Below are 20,175 nucleotides of genomic sequence, written 5' to 3'. Positions count from 1 at the left end.
AATGATCCTCTGCCTGCCAGCACAGGCCCCATTCTGCAATGTGAAATGCACTATGAATATTAAAAGTAGATGCCTTACATTGCTAGGGCAATTTCCATCCAAAGATCTCTTAAAAACATTAGTGAATAACCTTCACAACAGCCCGGAGAGATAAATATTATCCCCATTTTACAGATGAGGACATACACAGGAAAGGTAAATTACTTGCCCAAGGTCACACATTGAGACCATGTCTGCACTACAAACTTCTGCTGGAACCTCTACGTCCATGAGGGATAGGACAAGGTATGTGATTTGTTGTATTCTCCATAACATTTAGCCCCTTAGAACTAGTACTGATGTCATGTTTAGAATATTGAAGGCCTATCAATATGTGCACTCTCATTGCTTCTTAGTACATTAGCATTAGTATGCAGTTTCTTTAGCAATACTGTTTTAGCAAGTCAGTCATTCTACTTATCTGAAGTAAAAGATGGGAAATAATGCAGAAATACTATACTGCAGAGCACTCTGTGGTTCAGGGAATCACATAACAACCATTATGCATTCAGAGTAACACCACAGCCAGCCAGCCCGATTTCATTTTGTAGCCATGTTCATTTTCAAACGATCTCAAATAGGGTTTTTTTTTCCCCAATCTAGTGGTCTGATTCTAGACAATGCTGAGCACCTCACGCTCCAGTTTTTGCTCAAGGAGAGCTAAGAGTGCTCACTACCTCTCAAGATTAGGTCCTAAATTAGGACCCGTTTCTGCAATTTTTACTCACAATGAGTAAGTGCTAGTCACTACGAGCAAGCATTGGTGAACTGGGCCCTCAGAATTATAACCTGTATACTATACTATACTTTAAATTAAAACATCATCATTCAATCAAAATGGTAACACAAAATAGTAAAAAAAAAACTGTTCATTTGTTAAAAAGCATTTTTAAACAATGTTGAGATGAAGTTCTACAGTGAAATATGCAATAATTGATTCTTACACTGAAAGTCAAGCCAGCTAAAATACTGCTTGTTTGCTGACACGGAGTAGAGGAGGGAAGGGTTAATAGCAGTGTCTCTGCTGTACATTAATAAAATTTTGAAATATTCTTACCTCATCTAGCTTGGACTGTCTACATGGGAAAGAAAATGTAAACCCAACTGGCAATTTCTTGTCCTTGATTTGTTGCTTCTCCATGAAATCTCCCAGGCATTCAGCAACATGATCAAAGAGCTGTAAGAAAAAGAGAAACATAAAATGACAATAGTCAGAAAGACAATTTTAAGAAAAAAATATGCCTTGACCCTCACAAGAAACACTGGAAAGAATTAAAGTGACTATTATAAACAACCAATTCCAAATTTAAAGAGACATTTTCCATGTCATTTAGAACTGATAACACGTTAAAATTAAGACAACATAAATACTTCAATATTTAATAAGGAAAAGAAATTGCTTTTTTAGCAAATTCTGCTTAACTTTTTTTTCCACTGCTCTTTAAAAAATGCAAAACCTAAAATGACAGTAAGTGCCTCTTTAATATATTATAACATCTATTAATAATTTGATGAAACAAAAAATCAGTTTCTTTTAAGAGATTATTAATAATATATTATGTAAATGCAGCTACCTGAAAGGGCTTATATTTGGCGTTTGATCATACAAGAAGCTAACCCAGCAAATCAACACAAGCTTAGCTTTAAGCAGGTAAAACAATCGTATTAGTCAATTAAAATATTCATATTCCTTGAAGTGTTGCTAGATTAAGACCATAAAGCGAAGAACCTTGCAGGACTGAACCCTTGAATAACATCTAATTAAAAAAAAAAGTATGAAAAAAAAAACAGATTTTTAAACTACCGCACATGCTTCAAGGGACAAACATTGATGGAAACACAATTTTTGAAATGCGAAGCTACCAGGCAGGGTACATTCTGCGAACTGACTACATCTCCAGTACTGTAGCGTCTTAGATGTGACAAGCACTACAGCATTACTGCAGACCAACAAGAAAAGCCAGGACAGCACAGCAAGACAAGATGGCCAGGGCAGGCAACACTAAATCTCTCTTCCCCACTCTTAGTGGGGTTCTTACTCTGATAGTTCAACACCCAAAGCACTTCATAGGCTTTTCAAAATAAAAGACACTGGCGTGCCAGTCTGGCTTGAGCATACCCATACACCCGCTCCCTGTGCTGCAAAACAGGCCAGTGACTGATGCTCCATCTTTTAACGGCTCTCTCCTTTTCAGATGACACCTAACAAGAGAGCCCAGAACACTATCAGTGGCCAAACTCCATCTGCATGCTGAAATGATTGGCCGACTGTATCAGTGGTCAGTCAGTTACAAAGAGGATATTATGAAGTTTATTGGTTTGAGTGTCATTTTCTGCAGCAGCAATGGTATCAGCAAACAAATCTACATCTAATACAGTGGCTTAGCTGCTCAAACAACAGTCATTTGGGACTGCTAGCCAGGATGCAGGACACCATAAATGAACATTCAGGTTTGTTTGTTCCAGAAAAAGCCAGAAAAATAGGAGTAGAAGGGCTGAAAGAGGTGTAGCATTAATGAAAGTGGCTCTGGAAGTTTTAACTTACACTGGGCTTTTTTGAGGGGACAGAAGGTGACACTTGCCGTTGCCATCTCCACCCCTACCCTTGGCTTTATTCGCTCATTCTTGTGGCTCCTGTGGCTATTTACGTGTGTGTGTGTGTGAGATCACTCTTCAATTACTATGAAACCTCCAGTTATATCATCAAACACACAGTTTACTAAGGACCATTGCGCCAGCCAGAGTGACTAACTATATAGCAATACACAAACCATACCACAGGGCTGACTTAAGCCCCTTGGATTGAACTGTAAAAAAATACATTTCTATCTACCAGTACAAAAGGCTGGCTGTGCCTCAAGTTGACCTATAACAAATCTCTCTCCTTGTACCAGCCGATTATATTTCTTTCACCTTGTGACTCAAACATTGAGACACAAACCTAGAAAAATACCAGCATTCTAGGGCTACTGACTGAGACTACAAAATAGCCTTATCATCACTCATAGGTTGCCATGTACTTACCTAGCTCTAATCAAAATAATTTACAAGATCCCACAATGAGAGAGGAAATACTACAGATAGCAGCAAATACGAAACTTAAAAGGGTTTTTTTGTTGTTGTGGTGGGTTTTTGTGTTTTGTTTTTTTTAAAAGACTAAAAAGTGGTTTACATGACATTTCTACTTACTAGACCAGTGGTTCTCAAACTTGTTCTGCCGCTTGTGCGGGGAAAGCCCCTGGCAGGCCGGGACGATTTGTTTACTTGCTGCATCTGCAGGTTTGGCCGATCGCAGCTCCCAGTGGCCACGGTTTACTGCTTCAGGCCAAAGGGAGCTGCTGGAAGCGGCGCAGGCTGAGAGACATACTGGCCCCCGCTTCCAGCGGCTCCCATTGGCCTGGAGCAGTAAATTGCAGCCACTGGGAGCCATAAATCGACCGAACCTGTGGACGCGGCAGCTACACAAACCGGCCCGGCCCGCCAGGGGTTTTCCCTGCACAAGTGGTGGAACAAGTTTGGGAACCATTGGACTAAACTATATTAGCTCATATTTTAGTTATGGGTTTAATCTGATTAAGCATTACTATGGCAATTTCAGAGAGGAAACTGTGATTTATAGTCTTTTGCAATTGAGAACACCAGTACCCTCATACACAACCAGAAAGTGAAGGAAATCAAAGAGGCTTCACTTTTGTAACATCATGCTCAGCTGTCCAAATGAGAGATAAAAAGAGTTATAAAAAGAGGAATTATAATTAAACAAAGAAGTATGACAGTTAACATAAAATGAGTTGTTACAGTAATAATACATTATATATCTATATAGTGTCTTCCAAGTGGAAGTGCTTTGCAAACTACACATGCCACCACTAAAATGTTGCCCCACTAGGGTTAAAGGTGACAGCCAGACGAACAACAAACAGAAAGCCCATTAAATTACTGTCCAGGAAGAGGAAATTTTAGCCAAGGACACTGGTGCAAACTTAGGGTGAACAGGTGTCTGGTTTTTAACCAGAACACCCCATTAAAAAGGGATCCTGGCAGCACCGCTGACCAGGCCATTGACTGTCCAGTCGTTAACACTGCACAGCCAGCATGTCCCCCATCCAGGAAGCAGCCAGCATGTCTCCCCTCTGTCTCCTACCCATAGGGGCAGCCAGGGGGATCTGCACGCTGCCCCCACCCAAACACTACCCCCACAGCTTGCATTGGCTGGGAACCACAGCCAATGGGAGCTGTGGGGCAGCGCCTGTGTACAGGGCAGTGCACAGAGCTGCCTGGCTGTGCCTCTGCGTAGGAGCCGGAGGGGGGACATGCTGCTGCTTCCGGGAGCTGCTTGAGATAAGCACTGCCCAGACCCTGCACTCCTGAGCTCCACTCCTCCATGCTCCAACCCCCTGTCCCAGCCCTCATCTCCCTCCTCATACACCCAGACCCCAACCTCTTGCCCAGAGCCCCCTCCCACATTCTGAACCCCTCAGCCCCAGCCAGTGAAAATGAGTGAGTTAGGGTGGGGAGAATGAGTGACAGAGGGAGGGCAAAATGGAGTGAGAAGGGGCGGGGCCTCGGAGGAGGGGCAGGGCAGGAAAAGGGTATTCGGTTTTGTGCAAGTAGAAAGTTGGCAACTCTATGCCAACTCCTGCTCTCAGGCAAACAGCCAAGGCCACCAGGAGGAGACAGGCCCTGCTTTTTAAATTCTAATTAAAAAAGATCCCCTACTGTACACGGTGAGTTTTGTGGAACTCCGTGCATTGTCTTGGAGAAGATGAAGGACAACCTAACAGGATTTAAACCTGTGGTTCCAAGAAGTATAGATATATCATATATGATGGTTAGACTGCTAAACTATCCACCCTCACTCAATGCCTGAGTGAGCTGAAACCAGAAAACATGCACCAATGACTCAGAGCATATCTTTACAGCATAAGAGGTATTTTAATATATAAAAACTAGATAGACAAATCAAGTGAATTAACTAGCTATTAGCTATGCTTTTATGAGTATGAAAGCACAGTCAGGAGTGTCTAATTTCTATTGTACGGGCTTACTGTACCAGATTAAAAAAACTAAACTAACGAACTATAGGAGAGAGAAATTGATTGTTTGGCAGAGTAACGAAGCGAGAGATACATGCATACAATTTTTGCTACCATCTTTATTTACTACTGATTTTATGATTTTTTTTCCTAAGTGTCTCTGTGACTCATACACAAGTCCTCCTAAGGATTCATTTGGCTGGAAGTTTGCAAATTGATATTTAAGAGTTAATGTCTAATTGGAAGGAATTTACAGACCTGATAGAGTAAATTCAGGAGGAAGGAACCCAGCAGAAACACAGTTAAATGTGCACTGCTCAGACTCAATAACTATTTTGATAGAACGTAGAGTACAAAGATTAATACAGAAATCAGGTTTTAAATTAGCTCTAGCTCTTTAGACTGACTTGGAAGAGTCTCTAGAAACTTTGGGCCTGATATTGCACAACTGAAGTAAATGGGAGTTTTGCCCTTGACTTTAACAGGAAATGAAAAGGACATTATATATAAAGTGAAATATGTTTGTATCTGACAGATGGGAGAGGATAAAAAAAGTCTCAATACACTAACATGGAAAAATCTCAAAATAAGCTCTGTCAGCTAGACACAAAGTCATAATTCACAATTCCTCCACTGATCTGAATGGGATTTAAGAGGATAAATCTTTGAGGTTAACGAGCATTAGTAACCAATCCTGTTCAGAAGGTCAATGAAACAGCTATTCAGCTAATTGTGACAACTGGTTCACAAATTTAAAGGAACTATTAGCATAAGAATCAGTCAAAAGCATTTAATCATTAACCACCTGAGTGCCTATCAGTTTCCTCAGGTATCCTTGTAGAGGAACAGCATGAATTCTGCCACTAACATACTATCACTGAAAATTTTAGTCATGTTTACATTGTCATACAAGAACTAAGGAAATGGATCTAATTCTGATGCTCTTTCCAGCTTATTTCTCTCTTTACCAGTATCTAGATACTAGAAGGTATCTAGACATTACAGAGTACAATTGTAGCTACCATTCCTACCTCTCTTCCCAGTTTAAAGCCCTCTTGACAATTCCTTTTAGTTTTGAGCCCAGGCAGCTGGTCTCTTAATATATGTAGGGACTTCAAATATTTACCTTGTTTATCTTATGATTTTTTACAAAAAATCATATTTAACTAGCCTTAATCACCTAACTGTGCACACCACTAGCCCAAGAAATAAGAATACACATTTAGTATTTCCTGACCATATACTAAATGTTTCCCCATAGGCAAATTTGTATTCAAGGAACACAGGAGACTGAAAAAATTACACCTACCTGGTTTCAATCAGCACTTACCACCAAGTCAGATTTATGTGGTGGTAAAACACTTTGCCATCTACAGTATAATTTAAAAAACACACTACAGTCCTCATACTCTTTCATGCAAAAGTCCTCTCGCAGGGGAATGAATACTTGGTCTTGTCACCAATCTTCATCTGTTTCTAGGTGCAGCCCTACATTTCAATTGCAAGCTAGACTGAATTAATCACTTACAAAGACTGGGAGGTTTTTCAACCCTCCATTCCCATACGTCGAAAGTGATTTTTAGAATATGATAAGACACAGAAATTGGTTTAAAACTGTAAAATTCAAACTCAGCAGGAAGTGACTTGTGCAGTGAAGGCTGCATTCTAGTTCCCTTGGCTAATTACCAAGACTTCTTATTTATTCTTAATATCAATAAGAATTATAGATTTCAGAGTGGTAGCCGAAGGAGGAGCCCTTGTGGCATCTTAGGCCAGGTCTACACTACGAGATTAAATCGATTTTAGATACGCAATTTCAGCTACGAGAATAGCGTAGCTGAAATCGAATATCTAAAATCGATTTACTCACCCGTCTTCACCGCGCGGGATCGATCCGCGTGGCTCGCTGTGTCGAATCCGGAAGTCCGATCATCTAGCTGGAGTTCCGGAATCAATCTAAGCACGCTCTGGGATCGAGATATCGCGTCCAGACCAGACGCGATATTTCGATCCCCGAGCAATCAATTTTAACGCGCCGATCCGGCGCGTAGTCTAGACGTGGCCTTAGAAACTAACAAATTTATTTGGGCATAAGCTCTCGTGGGCTAGAACCCACTTCATCAGATGCATGGAGTAGAAAATACAGGAGCAGGTATAAATACATGAAAAGATGGGCGTTGCTTACCAAGTGTGTCAGTCTATCAAGACAATTCAATTAAACTAATTTCCCCCTACTGTTACTCACACCTTCTTGTCAACTGTTTGAAATGGGCCACTCATTACCACTACAAAAGTTATTTTTCCTCCTTTGGTATCCTATTGTTAATCGAATTGTCTCTTTAGACTGACCTCACACTTGGTAAGGCAACTCCCATCTTTTCATGTATTTAGACCTGCTCCTGTATTTTCCACTCCATCAGTGCTGGCTCCAGCGTTTTTGCCACACCAAGCGGCGGGAAAAAAAAAGAACCACTCTCCTGATCGAGCTGCCACCAAAGTGCTGCCAAAGAGTAAGACAGCGAGTGAAGGACCCACCCCCGAACTGCCGCCGATCCAGAGCGGTCCGATTGAGCTGCCACCGAAGTGCCGGTGCCATCGATCCAGACATGCCACCCTGATAACGGACGCACTGCCGCCACTTTTTATTGGCCACCCCAGGCACCTGCTTCCTTCGCTGGTGCCTGGAGCTGGCCCTGCACTCCATGCATCTGATGAAGTGCGTTCTAGCCCACATAAGCTTATCCACAAATAAATTTGTTAGTCTCTAAGGTGCGACAAAGAATTACAGAGTTCAGTAGATATTTTGAATATTAAAGCATTAATAATAATTCTCTTTCTACACTTCTTTAAAATGGTAATGTAAAAGATCTAATATTTAGAGAAGTATCTCTGAGAAAAGAAACCTACCCGGGTTCCACTGCCATGCATGATATCTTCTGGTGTGTCATAAATCTCAGTTTCCATTTGTACTGTCTGCTTTTTCTCATGAGAAACCTTCACTCGCAGAATTCGAAAATAAGATCCGCCAAGATCCAATGCAATGAAATCTCCTTTCTCTGTTTGGGAGACAAGATTCAAGTGATCAAAACTGTTAAATGCCTCTGCCCTATAAAACATCGATCTATGTATAAAGCATAAATACATGTACTGTGCTTATAGCAAATAAGTTCTATCTACAGCATTCCCATACACAGTATATCAAGCTAATTCACTGTAATTCATCCTAAGATTAGTGCTATAGCAACACTGAACATCAGTGATGTAAAGTAAATCATAGTGTGGCTTCTCCAGAGAGAGGGCAGTGGAGTAGTGGTCAATCAGGATTCAGGTATCATGACTAAGCTGGCTCACCAGATTCAGTGAGAAAGATCTGAGGAGCAAGCTGCAAACATTGTAAATCTGAATGGAATGGAATCATGGTGTGGGGGAAATTAAAGAGTGTTTCTCTGGGGGAGGGCACAGACTGAGACGAAGTGTCTTTCCAGGGTGACCTAAAGTATTTCTGGGAGAACTCTGAAGTTTTCATGGATCTGGATATAATTTAGCCTTAAATCACCCCAATTTACACACTGGAACATAGTTAACTATAAATCAAGAGTTTTATTCATGAGAGCTAAATTTCAGTGAAAACTACAATAATGCAATGGATGTCAGACAGAGAGAAGTCATACTACAAACTATCTCGACAAACGGATAGCTGTCGCAACAGATGAGTTCAAAATTTGGGACTTCTGCTGAATCTGACACAGATATAGCTGCCTAAAACAAATTGCTCCTGTGAACCAGAGAAAATATTAGAACATTTCTGTCTCTCTCTCAAGGGAGAGGAGATGGGTTTCAAAACTTTTAAGCCAATTCAATTGATCATGTACCTCAAGAGCAGTTCAAAAAGCCTTAAGGATGTGACCCAGCCATGCTACAGGGACTGGCATATATCTGAAAAGTCACACTTTCGGTGCTTGTTTTACTGCTGTGTAAACATACTTGACTGATCCAGGTGATGACACTTGTGCTGTCTTGTCTTATCAGACAAAAGAACAAATAAAGACAGTGATCATTAACGGTTTGAAGAAGAGATAACAATGGAAACACACAATCTTCATAACAATGAGCTACAAGGCTGTGTGTGCACAATACATGAACACTGAAGCCCTTGAGCCCCTCTCCTCCTCCCTACACACACACACACACACACACACCAGTGGGTTTTAGAAGGCTGCTTGCAGCTTAGCAGCACAGTTAATGTAACACTGCACTTTCTAGTGCTATCCCAAATTCCATCTCTTCACTCTTTTGTCACTTTGGTTAAACTTCAGAAACTACACGGACACTGGGTGAAATCCTGGCTCTGTTGAAGTTAATGGGAGTTTTGCCACTGACTTCTGATGGACCAGGATTCTTTGCCACATATTCTACCATTCATTGAGGTTAGCACAGAACCATTTGTATCACTTGTCCTCATTACTATGATGCCCCACAGGATTCAATCCTTGATCCATATAAATATCTCTTACTTTCCTTTTGAATTCAACCTCTTGTATAATATCTATGAAGGAAATTCCCAACTCTCGACATTGCTTGTTTCAGCCACGTGTCGGTCTAAAATCAATACTGATGCATTTTTAACTGCTAAGTATCATCCCCAAAACTTCATTATCTCCAGCTTCTCTTCCATTCAAATCTCACATCCATTCTGTATAGTCAACAATCTAGTTTGACTGAACCCAAATCTTCATCCCGCAACTCATGGGTCTATAATTTGCCTACTGCTACCTAAACCAGAACTTGCATCTGACATTATTTCAAACCACTACTCCGCAAAAACTAGTATAAGTCTTATTTATACTTCCACCTCTCCTCATCTGAACCTCTTTGATGTTATGTGCACAGAGTCTTCCAGAATATTGTCCTGCCTAGTACGCTTCCACAGGCAGTGTAACTTTCAAGAAGGAATGATCCCACTGTGATAAAGTGGGATATGACTGCATCAAAGGGAACATCTACACTGGCAACATTAAAGCGCTGCCATGGCAGTGCTTTATCGTGGCTTGTGTAGTCGCGGCAGAGCGCTGGAAAAGAGTTCTCCCAGCGCGCTAAAAAACCCCACCTCCATGAGGGTCATGGCTCCTAGAGCTGGTGCGCTGTCTACACTGGCACGTTACAGCATTGAAACTTGCAGCACTCAGGGGTGTGTTTTTCTCCTGAGCGAGAAAGTTTACACTGGCACTTTACAGCGCTGCAACAAGACCAAATTGTGAAATCTGTTTTGTACTTGTGTTGATATATTGGCACTGTAGCTGCATTAGTTCAGACTTGTCCACGGGCAGCCTACTCTGCTGCACTCCAGGCAGCTGCCCTGCCTAGGAAAAGCATTTGACACCTTGCTGAAGGACCATCACTGAAAGTCATCCAGGCTATAACCTGGGGCTGTTGACTTGGATTCCCCACTACTGGCCCACCCTCATGGAACAATGGTCTTTCCACAGAGGCTGCAGTGGGTGGGCAAGCAAGACTGGTGAATACAGAACGTCACAGTCTGAGCGTACCACATGGAAACAAGGCCCTATGTAAGAGTACAGGTTGACCATCTGCTCTGTGGGGGTTGACCATCACCACACATAAGGAGGACTTGTAGGAAAGAGAGGGCAGGAGGGACTCTAACCCCGTCTGAAACACTGAGCTCTGGTCTACATCACAAATTTATGTCACTATAACTATGTCGCTCAGGGGTACGGAAAACGCACATCTCTGTATAACCGTGTTGCTCCAACCAAACTCCTGGTGTAGACAGCACTACATCAACAGGTGTGCTTCTCCTGGGGAGGTGGAGCTCTTCCGTCAGCATAGGTAGCATCTTCACTGAAGCACTACAGCAGCACAGCAGTGTAGACAAGCCCTGATGAACCACAGACTCAGGTGAAAGGATGAGCTCAAACTAGGAGAGTGGGCATGTCCGGACCTGTTATTTTCAAAGATTTTAATGGCTTGTCTACACTTAGCACTAGTACATGGCAACATGGATAGAAAGCTAGAGCACATTAGCATGCTGTGCACTAACTGGCTATGTGGACCCTGCTACCACACACTTTGTCCTTCTAGACAAGGCCTCAAATGACAGTTATTAGGCAACTCCTCTGCTACGCCTGGGTTCCTTGCTTTTCTGCAACACCGTTTCTCAAAAGATTAAGTGAGTGAACCCAGAGTGCTTGCAGCCTAGAGGGAATTCTGGTGGGGAGCATGTGTAAGTGACTCAGGGATGTCAGGAGGTCTCACACACTGGTTTCAGCATCTAGGGTGGTTGGATAGCAGAGTTCCATATCTCAAGGAAGGATGTCAGACAAGAGGGCTGACCCTAGGAGCATGCTCTCTAGAGTCCCAGAGCTAGAAATAGTGACTAGATTCTACCCAGACCCGCTGACTTGGAAATGACTGGGTCCCAATGACTGGATCCACATGCAACAGACTGGTGACTGTACATGGGTTACTGGGCCAGTCTAAGACACCTACCAGCTGCCATTTTCCCTCCTGGAAATTAGGAGCTACTAAAGGGGGAAGTAAGTTCCCTACAGAAGTTGTTATAGGTCTCCCAAATTGCAGCATATAGTAGCAAGCAAACCACCATATGCGAGACACCAAAAACAACTCATGCATAAGAAATAAACTATAACTGGTAAAGTTGAATATTAAAGACAAAACTTATAATCTAAGTCTCTTCTAATACTTCTACCACATAACTTTAAGCTCCCTTTTTCTGCTGCCTCAAACATTGGGCTGATCCTGTTTCATTTACTGGAGGAAACCTCCCTTAGTATTTTCATATGTAATTTAAACCTACACAGTTTTGGAAATTAAGTTGTACAAATGAACATAATTTAAAATCTGAACATATCCTCAAAATTCTGCATGTAGCTTCTTTTATCATATTTAATACAGTAAACCGGGTTTTCATAGTTCTCTTCATTGTCACAGAATCAGAAGTTAAAATGTTCATCCCGGTCATCTCATTAAATGAAATACCTGAATAAGCCATAACATAAGAGAACATCATTTGTCTGGTACAAGCCATTACCTTCAATAAATAATGATAAACAAACACTAGAACAGATGGTCCTTTTTCAAGCTTAAATGCACCCTGGAATATACTTCAAACAAATACTGCACTTCAGAAATGTCTATTCTGGCAATAGGTAGCAAATTAACACAGTTGTTTGCAAATATATTTGGCTCTCCTTATAAATCAAAAGTTTAATGAGAAGTTCATGCTTTTCCACTAAAAATAAAAAAAACAAAACAAACCCTAAAACATTCCATGAGTATATTAATGTTTCAGATTTAGATTATTTCATGATTTAAACAAATCTAAGTAACAGCGTTTAATCTAAGTTTTGTAACAAAGATGCAATTAATCATAGCAGAAGTTAATTCAGAAAGATCTTTTTGTAAATCATTTTAAATAGCTTCAGATGCTTTCCTGACCATTATGTCCAAGAAAATTTCTACATTCTCTAATGACTTCACAATTGTAAAAAGTAATAATAATTCTAAGAACATCTCCACAGTCTTTAGAAGATATTACTCAAAAGGTTTACTATTAGCAGTACAGAAATCTAGATTACTAACTAAAAAACAGTATTTCTTCAGAATATTCAGCTTTCATTCATCCTTCAAGATTTGGGATTTACAGCTAATTCATGCACTGAAATTATTGTCACAAAATTATTTTCACAGTTGTTACAGTATAGCAAGACTGTTCTCATAGGACTGCATTCTGATCTTAGCGCTTGTCTTCACTACTGGGGAGATCGACGCTACTGCAAACAATGCAGCAGAGCAGGGCCGTCCTTACCCATACTCAAAGTATGCAGCTGCGTGGGGCAGAAGAAATTTGGGGCAGCCCCTGCTGCAGCTCTTCCTCAGGACCCCCACCTCTTCCCCGCCCCGCCTCAGCACCGTCCCTACTCCCGAGGACTCCAGAAGCGGTCAGGCCTGCACTCACCAGTAAGTAAGGCGACCCAGCCCCAGCCTGCTCCGCTCCCCTGGCTCCCAGCCGCGCCGCCGGTGAGTGCTGGGGGGCAGTTCCTTCCTCCCCCCAAGCCTGGGACCCAGGGGAGCAGAGCAGGCTGGGGCCAGGTCACTCCACTTCCCCGGAGGAAGTGGCCAGCCCCCTTCCACCCCCCTGGCCCCCGGGGCCAGCCCCCTCGCAAGCCTGGGGGAGGGGCTGCGTAGGGCACTAAAATAGCTATCTATCTCTGGTCCGAGTCCATTAGCTTCTAGGCCCCAGAAATCCATGAACTGCTCAATATTTTCCCATTTGCAGTTTCACCTGGTATCGCTTTTTATTGGTTCATCCAATGGGTGAGTTCTTATGTCCAGCATCTTTTACTAGAGTCTAAACAGAGTTATAACAGTCACTTTTCCATGACTGTGGTAAAGGATTTTGTACAGAAGAGCCAGGGCAAAAATCTTCATACAGCATTGTATCGTTTAAAATGAAAGGGGCACTCTAGTCTCATTAGTTCAATACTGGATTTTTCATTTGTGGGGAACGTAAGACGCGACGAACAATGTATTTTCAATTTCAGGGACCCAGATGCCAACAGTTACGTACAGAAAATATTGTATTTTTCATATTTTAAGTCAGGCATGCATTTATACAAATATTGCACAGCATAATCATTTAATTTTTCGATTATTATCCAAAGATAGATACTAAAAACTTGCAGAGTCTACTTCAGTGTCTGAACTGGATATAGCCTACAAGCTCCTTGGGGAAGGCTGGTGTCATCTTCTATTTTTGTACAGTAAGACACATACAATCACCACTTTCTTTATGGACCAATAAAGTCAATGGGAGTTTTATCACCACCAATTTAAATGGGAACAGAATTGAGCCATAAAAGCACTCCATGAATAATATTCGCTGTTTCTTTTTGTAAGTTGTGTAATATTTATGATGAAACCAATATTTTAATTCATTTGTACTCCTGATGGAGAGAGAGACTAAATTTGACACTTTTTCCTGTCTCGGCTCTGCGTAAGGATTGGATTTTGATGTCACTATTTTACTCTATTTTATTTTTTATTGCGAGTTAAGCTATTGTTCATGAAAGTGAGATGCTAACAGCACTGCCTGGAACCAGGCTTACTGCACCAGGTCCAACCCCGATGGTTTTCAAGTCTTGATGCCCAACATCTCCCACCTACTCCAGGCCTAAGCCATCTGGCAGCATGCTGCATTGTGCCTAAAGGTCTTCTGGTTCTGTGTTTATGTCTTTTAATAATTCATAATGTTATTTGTTTTACTTACTCAGTGTGATAGTGCCTGAGTGCTAGTGGGATAGGGGATATATTTGTGCTTGACTGGTAGAAGTGAAGATGCAGGAAAATCTGAAGCTCAAGGTCATAAAAAATGTTAGAACTGCCATTGGGCACCAGGAACATACATTCTCTGCACCAACAAACAGAAGCACAGAATGCACGGCCAGTCAAAGCCATGTCATTGCTTCCTTCTTAGGCCAACATGCAACCTAACACGTACACATACAGTGAAATTCACTCCCTCTGTAGAACGTCTAAGTACTTGACTTCAGTGTGGTAGCTTGCAGGGGGAGCAGAAAAATGAAATCCATTCCAACCTATTCATAGCCAGAGTGCGGAACTACTGAATCACCCCTCTATGGCAGCCATGTACTCTCCATATCCGTTGCATAAGTTATTGGGGCTACTGAATCTACATAAACATGGACCCCCAACCCAGAATCACTCCCACTACCCTGGCAAAACCCATTCCCATAGCAACCATATATGGTCACTTCACCAAGGGTCTGCTACAGCAGTTTCTATGCATAGCTTAAACAGAAAAATGGCTTTGGGCTGGCAATCAGCACACTAGTAAATTTCATCATAGTAGCCAACAGCACACAAGTGGGGGACTTGAAAAATATGCTTAACACAGTTCTCTAATTCCAAGCATAAAAAATTAGTATTAAGCTATAAGAAGCAAGAGCAGAGCAGAACCATAAAAGATTCCCACTCACAACACAGCCTAGCGTTTCACTGCCTAGTATTAACTTGGTTTTAACCCAACCGGTTCTCCCAACATGACTTCACAACTATGCTGCAAACGGAGACTTAAAACAACTGCAGAAATGCAGTGTAATTACTAACTCATGTATATTAAATAAAATGAATCACTGAGAATCAAAATAAGAGCAAAATTTGCTATCAAATGCTAACACACCATCTCCTTGGGTTGTGAGGAATATGTGGTATTTTTATAAGACACTCACTCATATGTCCACTTTTAAAACCCCTAGGCCACTATAGACCACCGCTAATCATTTTAAAAAAAAAATCTGTAATTTTACCAACAACAATTCTGTAATGAAAACAAGGTTTTCAATCCAATTAACAGCGTGGGAGTGTTGATGGATAGAATACCTAGAAAGAAGTGGGGGGGGGGGGGGAATCTCTTTTCCAGTTTTAATGTGACCCATTCTGCATAGGTCTGTAAAGAAATTACACAAATTAGTTCCATGCATTGGAATGAATACATGCATATGAGGCTCTCCAGGGAGTAAAATGCTTTGCTTTGTTTCAGTAGTATTTAAAAAGACATTTTCATGCAGTGTGTTACATTAACACATCACACAATATTCTAATCCTTACCTGAGCCATCAGGAATTGACCTTACAAATGTAGGAAGCATTTTTACTGTGGCTGTTGGATTGAAGTCTCTAGAAAGACCATTTTGCATCTCTCTCCTGAAGCGAGCCATGATGTCCACCAGCGTTTCATCAGAGAGCCGCATGGAATAAAGATATTTATCAATCTGAAAAAAAGAAGAGAAGACAAAAAGTTAAAATTCTACATTTGCTTGTGTGAACGCAGATACTCTTTTTTCTTTAACTGGATTCTTCCAGCAGATTAAATGTTTATATACTGAACATGTGACTCTTCTAGTTTGATTCTGGGATTCTCCAGTCAAACAAGAAATACAACCAATACCAACAAGTTTTCTATTCTTTTAGCTCAAAAAGAAAAAGAACAGAACACAGTAACTGACATACCAAATTAGAGCAGAGGCACATCTAGCCCTGCATCCTTCCTCAGGTTTCAAACTAGGTGAAACTCCCTTCCTCCCCCTCAGCAAAATAAGTAAATGCACTTGGTTGTAGTGAAGGTAATCAGCTTATGCCCTGAAGCATGGGACTTGTTTATCATCATCATCAGCCTAGCTTAAGGACAAGCAGTAGTTTACAGCGAAGAGGCTCTAATTTCATTATGAAAAGGTTTCACTGCAATTTAGACCCCATAAATACTAGGTTAGGTAAACAATGGGGACCAAAGATCTGTGAAAAAGAGAATTAAATGTGTGGACAATACTTTGAGATCCTTGGATAGGAGGCTGTGACCCTGAGGCTAAGTCTCATTGCAGGGGAGAGCTCTCCCACTGACAAAAAACTCTCCCCTGCAATGAGCGGCCGTAGCTTTGTCAGCAAAGTGCTGTTCTCACCAGCGCTTTTCGTCAGTAAAACTTGTCATTCAAGTGGGAGGTGTTTTTTTTCCACACCCCTGAACGACAAAAGTTCAGGTTCCAGCGTAAATAAAGCCTAAGAGCACCTTTTATGCCCGCTGGCAACATACAGTTGATTTAGTGAAACAGTGCCTTGTAAAGTATCATATAAGAACTGGTGACATGCTAGTCATGAATTTCATTACCTGATATATGTATGGGTTGCGTATAAAGAATTAAGTATGTGTACTAGAAATAAGTTCTTAAAATATGTTTTAGAGGCAGTAGATAAACAAGCCTGCCTTAGACAAGGGAATGCAAATTTGTCTGCATGGCTTGACAACAAGCTAAGGACAAGTAAAATTACACATAAGGTAAACAAAGCAATCAAGCTAACAAGCAGCAGAGCAAACAGCTTGATGAGCACACTGGACAGGGTGGGTGGGGGAAAACACCAGATTCTGAATTTTCAGGTGGTTTTCCTGGCTCTTGAGACAAAGACAATGGATTTTGAGAAATATAAGGGGAGCAAAAAGACAGATATTCTATAAAAGCAGCAGAGAATCCTGTGGCACCTTATAGACTAACAGACGTGAGCGTGGGTGGGTGAATACCCACTTCGTCAGACGCAGGTAGTGGAAATTTCCGGGGGTAGGTATATATACGCTAGCAAGCAAGCTAGAGATAACGAGGTTAGTTCAATCAGGGAGGATGGGGCCCTGTTCTAGCAGCAGAGGTGTGAAAACCAAGGGAGGAGAAACTGGTTCTGTAATTGGCAAGCCATTCACAGTCTTTGTTTAGTCCAGAGCTGATGGTGTCAAATTTGCAAATGAACTGAAGCTCAGCAGTTTCTCTTTGAAGTCTGGTCCTGAAGTTTTTTTGCTGCAGGATGGCCACCTTAAGGTCTGCTATAGTGTGGCCAGGGAGGTTGAAGTGCTCTCCTACAGGTTTTTGTATATTGCCATTCCTGATATCTGATTTGTGTCCATTTATCCTTTTCCGTAGTGACTGTCCAGTTTGGCCGATGTACATAGCAGAGGGGCATTGCTGGCATATGATGGCGTATATTACATTGGTGGACGTGCAGGTGAATGAACCAGTGATGGTGTGGCTGATCTGGTTAGGTCCTATGATGGTGTCGCTGGTGTAGATATGTGGGCAGAGTTGGCATCGAGGTTTGTTGCATGGATTGGTTCCTGAGCTAGAGTTACTATGGTACGGTGTGCAGTTGCTGGTGAGAATACGTTTCAGGTTGGCAGGTTGTCTGTGGGCAAGGATATTCTAGTTATCCAGCACCTGTTGGGAGGGTGGGGGAAGAGGAGGCAGTACCCTCTGATTCTATGAACACTAGATCCTCTTGCCTGGAGGGCTAGAGATGCTGGTAGCTTGATGCAAGTGAGAAATCATTTTAGGCAAAGACATAGCTTGCTAATATTAAGTTGTAGGCACTAGAAAGTGTGTTATTTTGGTATTGTTTGTAATCCTTTCCTAGCTTCTTAATTCTTCCTTGGTATCACTTAAATCTGTTTCTATATTAATAAGCTTATTCTTGTTTTATTACAAAGCTAGCCTAGTGCAGGGATTTCAGCCTAACTAACAGACTGGTGTGTGCTCTGGCTCTTTGGAAGTAGAAAACTTAATTTCTGTGAGTGCTCAGTGAGAGGGAGCGGACACAGCATAGAGACATCCCTGGAGAACTCAGAAATTGGGGCTCACTTATGCAAGGCACAGTTAGGACTGGCAGAGTCTCAAGGTATTTGCTGGTGAGGCAGACAGACAGGTCTGTCTCCAGCAAAGCAATCTTATTAAGCTAAAAAGAACAGGAGTATTTGTGACACCTTAGAGACTTGTGGCACTGTAGCCCACGAAAGCTTATGCTGAAATAAATTTGTTAGTCTCTAAGGTGACACAAGTATTCCTGTTCTTTTTGCGGAGACAGACTAACACAGCTGCTACCCTGAAACTTATTAAGGTAGTGAGGTAACAGTAGCGTGCAGATCTGGGTTCCCAGAGTAGCGTGTCACAAAGGCATTTAAATAATGTTATGTAGTAGCAGCAGTTCCAAAAACCTTTGGAATCTGAATTCTTCATAATCTTGTGGAGCATAGTTCAGAATGAATCAAGGGTACACAGGGCCAGCTGTAGGTTGTTTGCCACCCCAAGCAAAAAAATTTTTGGCTGCCCCCCACCCTAGACCTGGGTTCTCAAACACACCCCCACCAGTGCCCTCCCCCACCCGCATCCCCTGCCTCCCCAGCAGCAGGCTCTCCCCCCGACCCCACCCACATCCCCTGCCGTCCAGCCCTGGGCTCCCCCCAACCAGGGCTGACTCCGCCCGCTCCCCCTTCGCCTCCAGCCAGTCCAGCGCTGGCAGGGTCGGGGTAAGCAGTGGGGCTCTTGGGCCACGCCTCAGCCCACGGTCCCTCCAGTCAGGGCTCCTGTCTCCAGGACTGGCCGGGACCTAGGAGGGCAGAGGGGGGGACTGCCTCAGCAGAGGGCTGAGGAGCCGGGGCAGGGTAGCCCCAGAGGGAGCGGAGCCCCGAACAGCAGGACATGGGCCCTGCATGACAGCGCTCCACCATCTATGACCCCACTGCTGCAGCTGCTTCTGGCCGCCCTGCTACACCTGCAGGCAGCTCTGTGTGCCCCACAGGGCGACCCCCAGCCCAAGTGTCCCCTGCTCGGAGCCTGCCCAGCCCAATCACAATGTGCGGGTGCTGCTCCCCGTGACACAAACCACAGCGGCCCCAGGGCGCCCCCCCCGCACAGCTGCTGCCAGGGCCGACTCTAGGCTTTTGCCGCCCGAAGCAAAAAAGAGATGGCCGGAATGCCGCCCCTGAAAATGTGCCACCCCAAGCAGGTGCTTGGTTTGCTGGTGCCTAGAGTCAGCCCCGAGGGTACGGTATAAACTACTCTCCAATTCACCAGAGTATCTACTCCAGAAGCCACAGGACCGTAGACTCTATTATACACATTTTGCAGAAGGCTGACCTGACGTAGCAGGGTTGTCTACAGCGGGCTCTTACCAAGGTTAGAAGGCTCAAACGGATCATTACTGATTTGATTAACATTTACAAAAACAACAACATGGAGAAAAATCTTGCAAGATCACTGATCACATCCAAACTATAACCATAGTATATGTCTGGTTTTGAATCCAGAATGTAACCAAAACCACTGGGACACATTTAGAACTATGGAAACAAACCCAATACCAAAGAGGTACAGAGACTTGAATTCAAGATTCCAGATTTGGATCATTTCTAGATTCAGGTATGTGCTTCTCTGAATACAAATATCAGTGTTTTAAAATTATTCTGTACAGAAATATTAATGAATAACTCTCTCTGCTTTGCTACTTCTTATTAAAATATTCTCCCTCGTCCACAAAAGCACCTGCCTCAAAGACATGACATAAATCCCCAACAGGCTTCAAATTAATTCTTGTACAATTCAGCGATTACAATATTAAGATGAGCAAGAAAATAATCAAAAAGACTATTCAATAGCTTATTTGATCAGAAAATAGCCAGTGAACAGAGTCCTCATTTCTCTGATTCTCTCCCAAGAAAAAGTGAAGTAGTG

The 20,175-nt window shown here is 42.4% G+C and overlaps 1 protein-coding gene across 1 annotated transcript in view; it reads right to left on the bottom strand.

Moving 5' to 3' along the window:
• The window catches only part of HK1 (hexokinase 1), a 71,729-nt gene that overhangs the window by 39,277 nt on the left and 12,277 nt on the right, over positions 1-20,175 (bottom strand). The window contains exons 3-5 of the mRNA XM_032795216.2: positions 15,744-15,906; positions 7,983-8,131; positions 1,097-1,216 (exon numbers count right to left, since the gene is read on the bottom strand). Coding sequence (XP_032651107.1) covers positions 1,097-1,216; positions 7,983-8,131; positions 15,744-15,906 — 432 coding nt within the window. The remainder of the gene's footprint in view (positions 1-1,096; positions 1,217-7,982; positions 8,132-15,743; positions 15,907-20,175) is intronic.

The sequence above is a fragment of the Chelonoidis abingdonii genome, chromosome 15 (genome assembly GCF_003597395.2).
Source record: "Chelonoidis abingdonii isolate Lonesome George chromosome 15, CheloAbing_2.0, whole genome shotgun sequence".
NCBI lineage: Eukaryota > Metazoa > Chordata > Testudines > Testudinidae > Chelonoidis > Chelonoidis abingdonii.
This window is presented reverse-complemented; position numbering and strand designations above follow the sequence as displayed.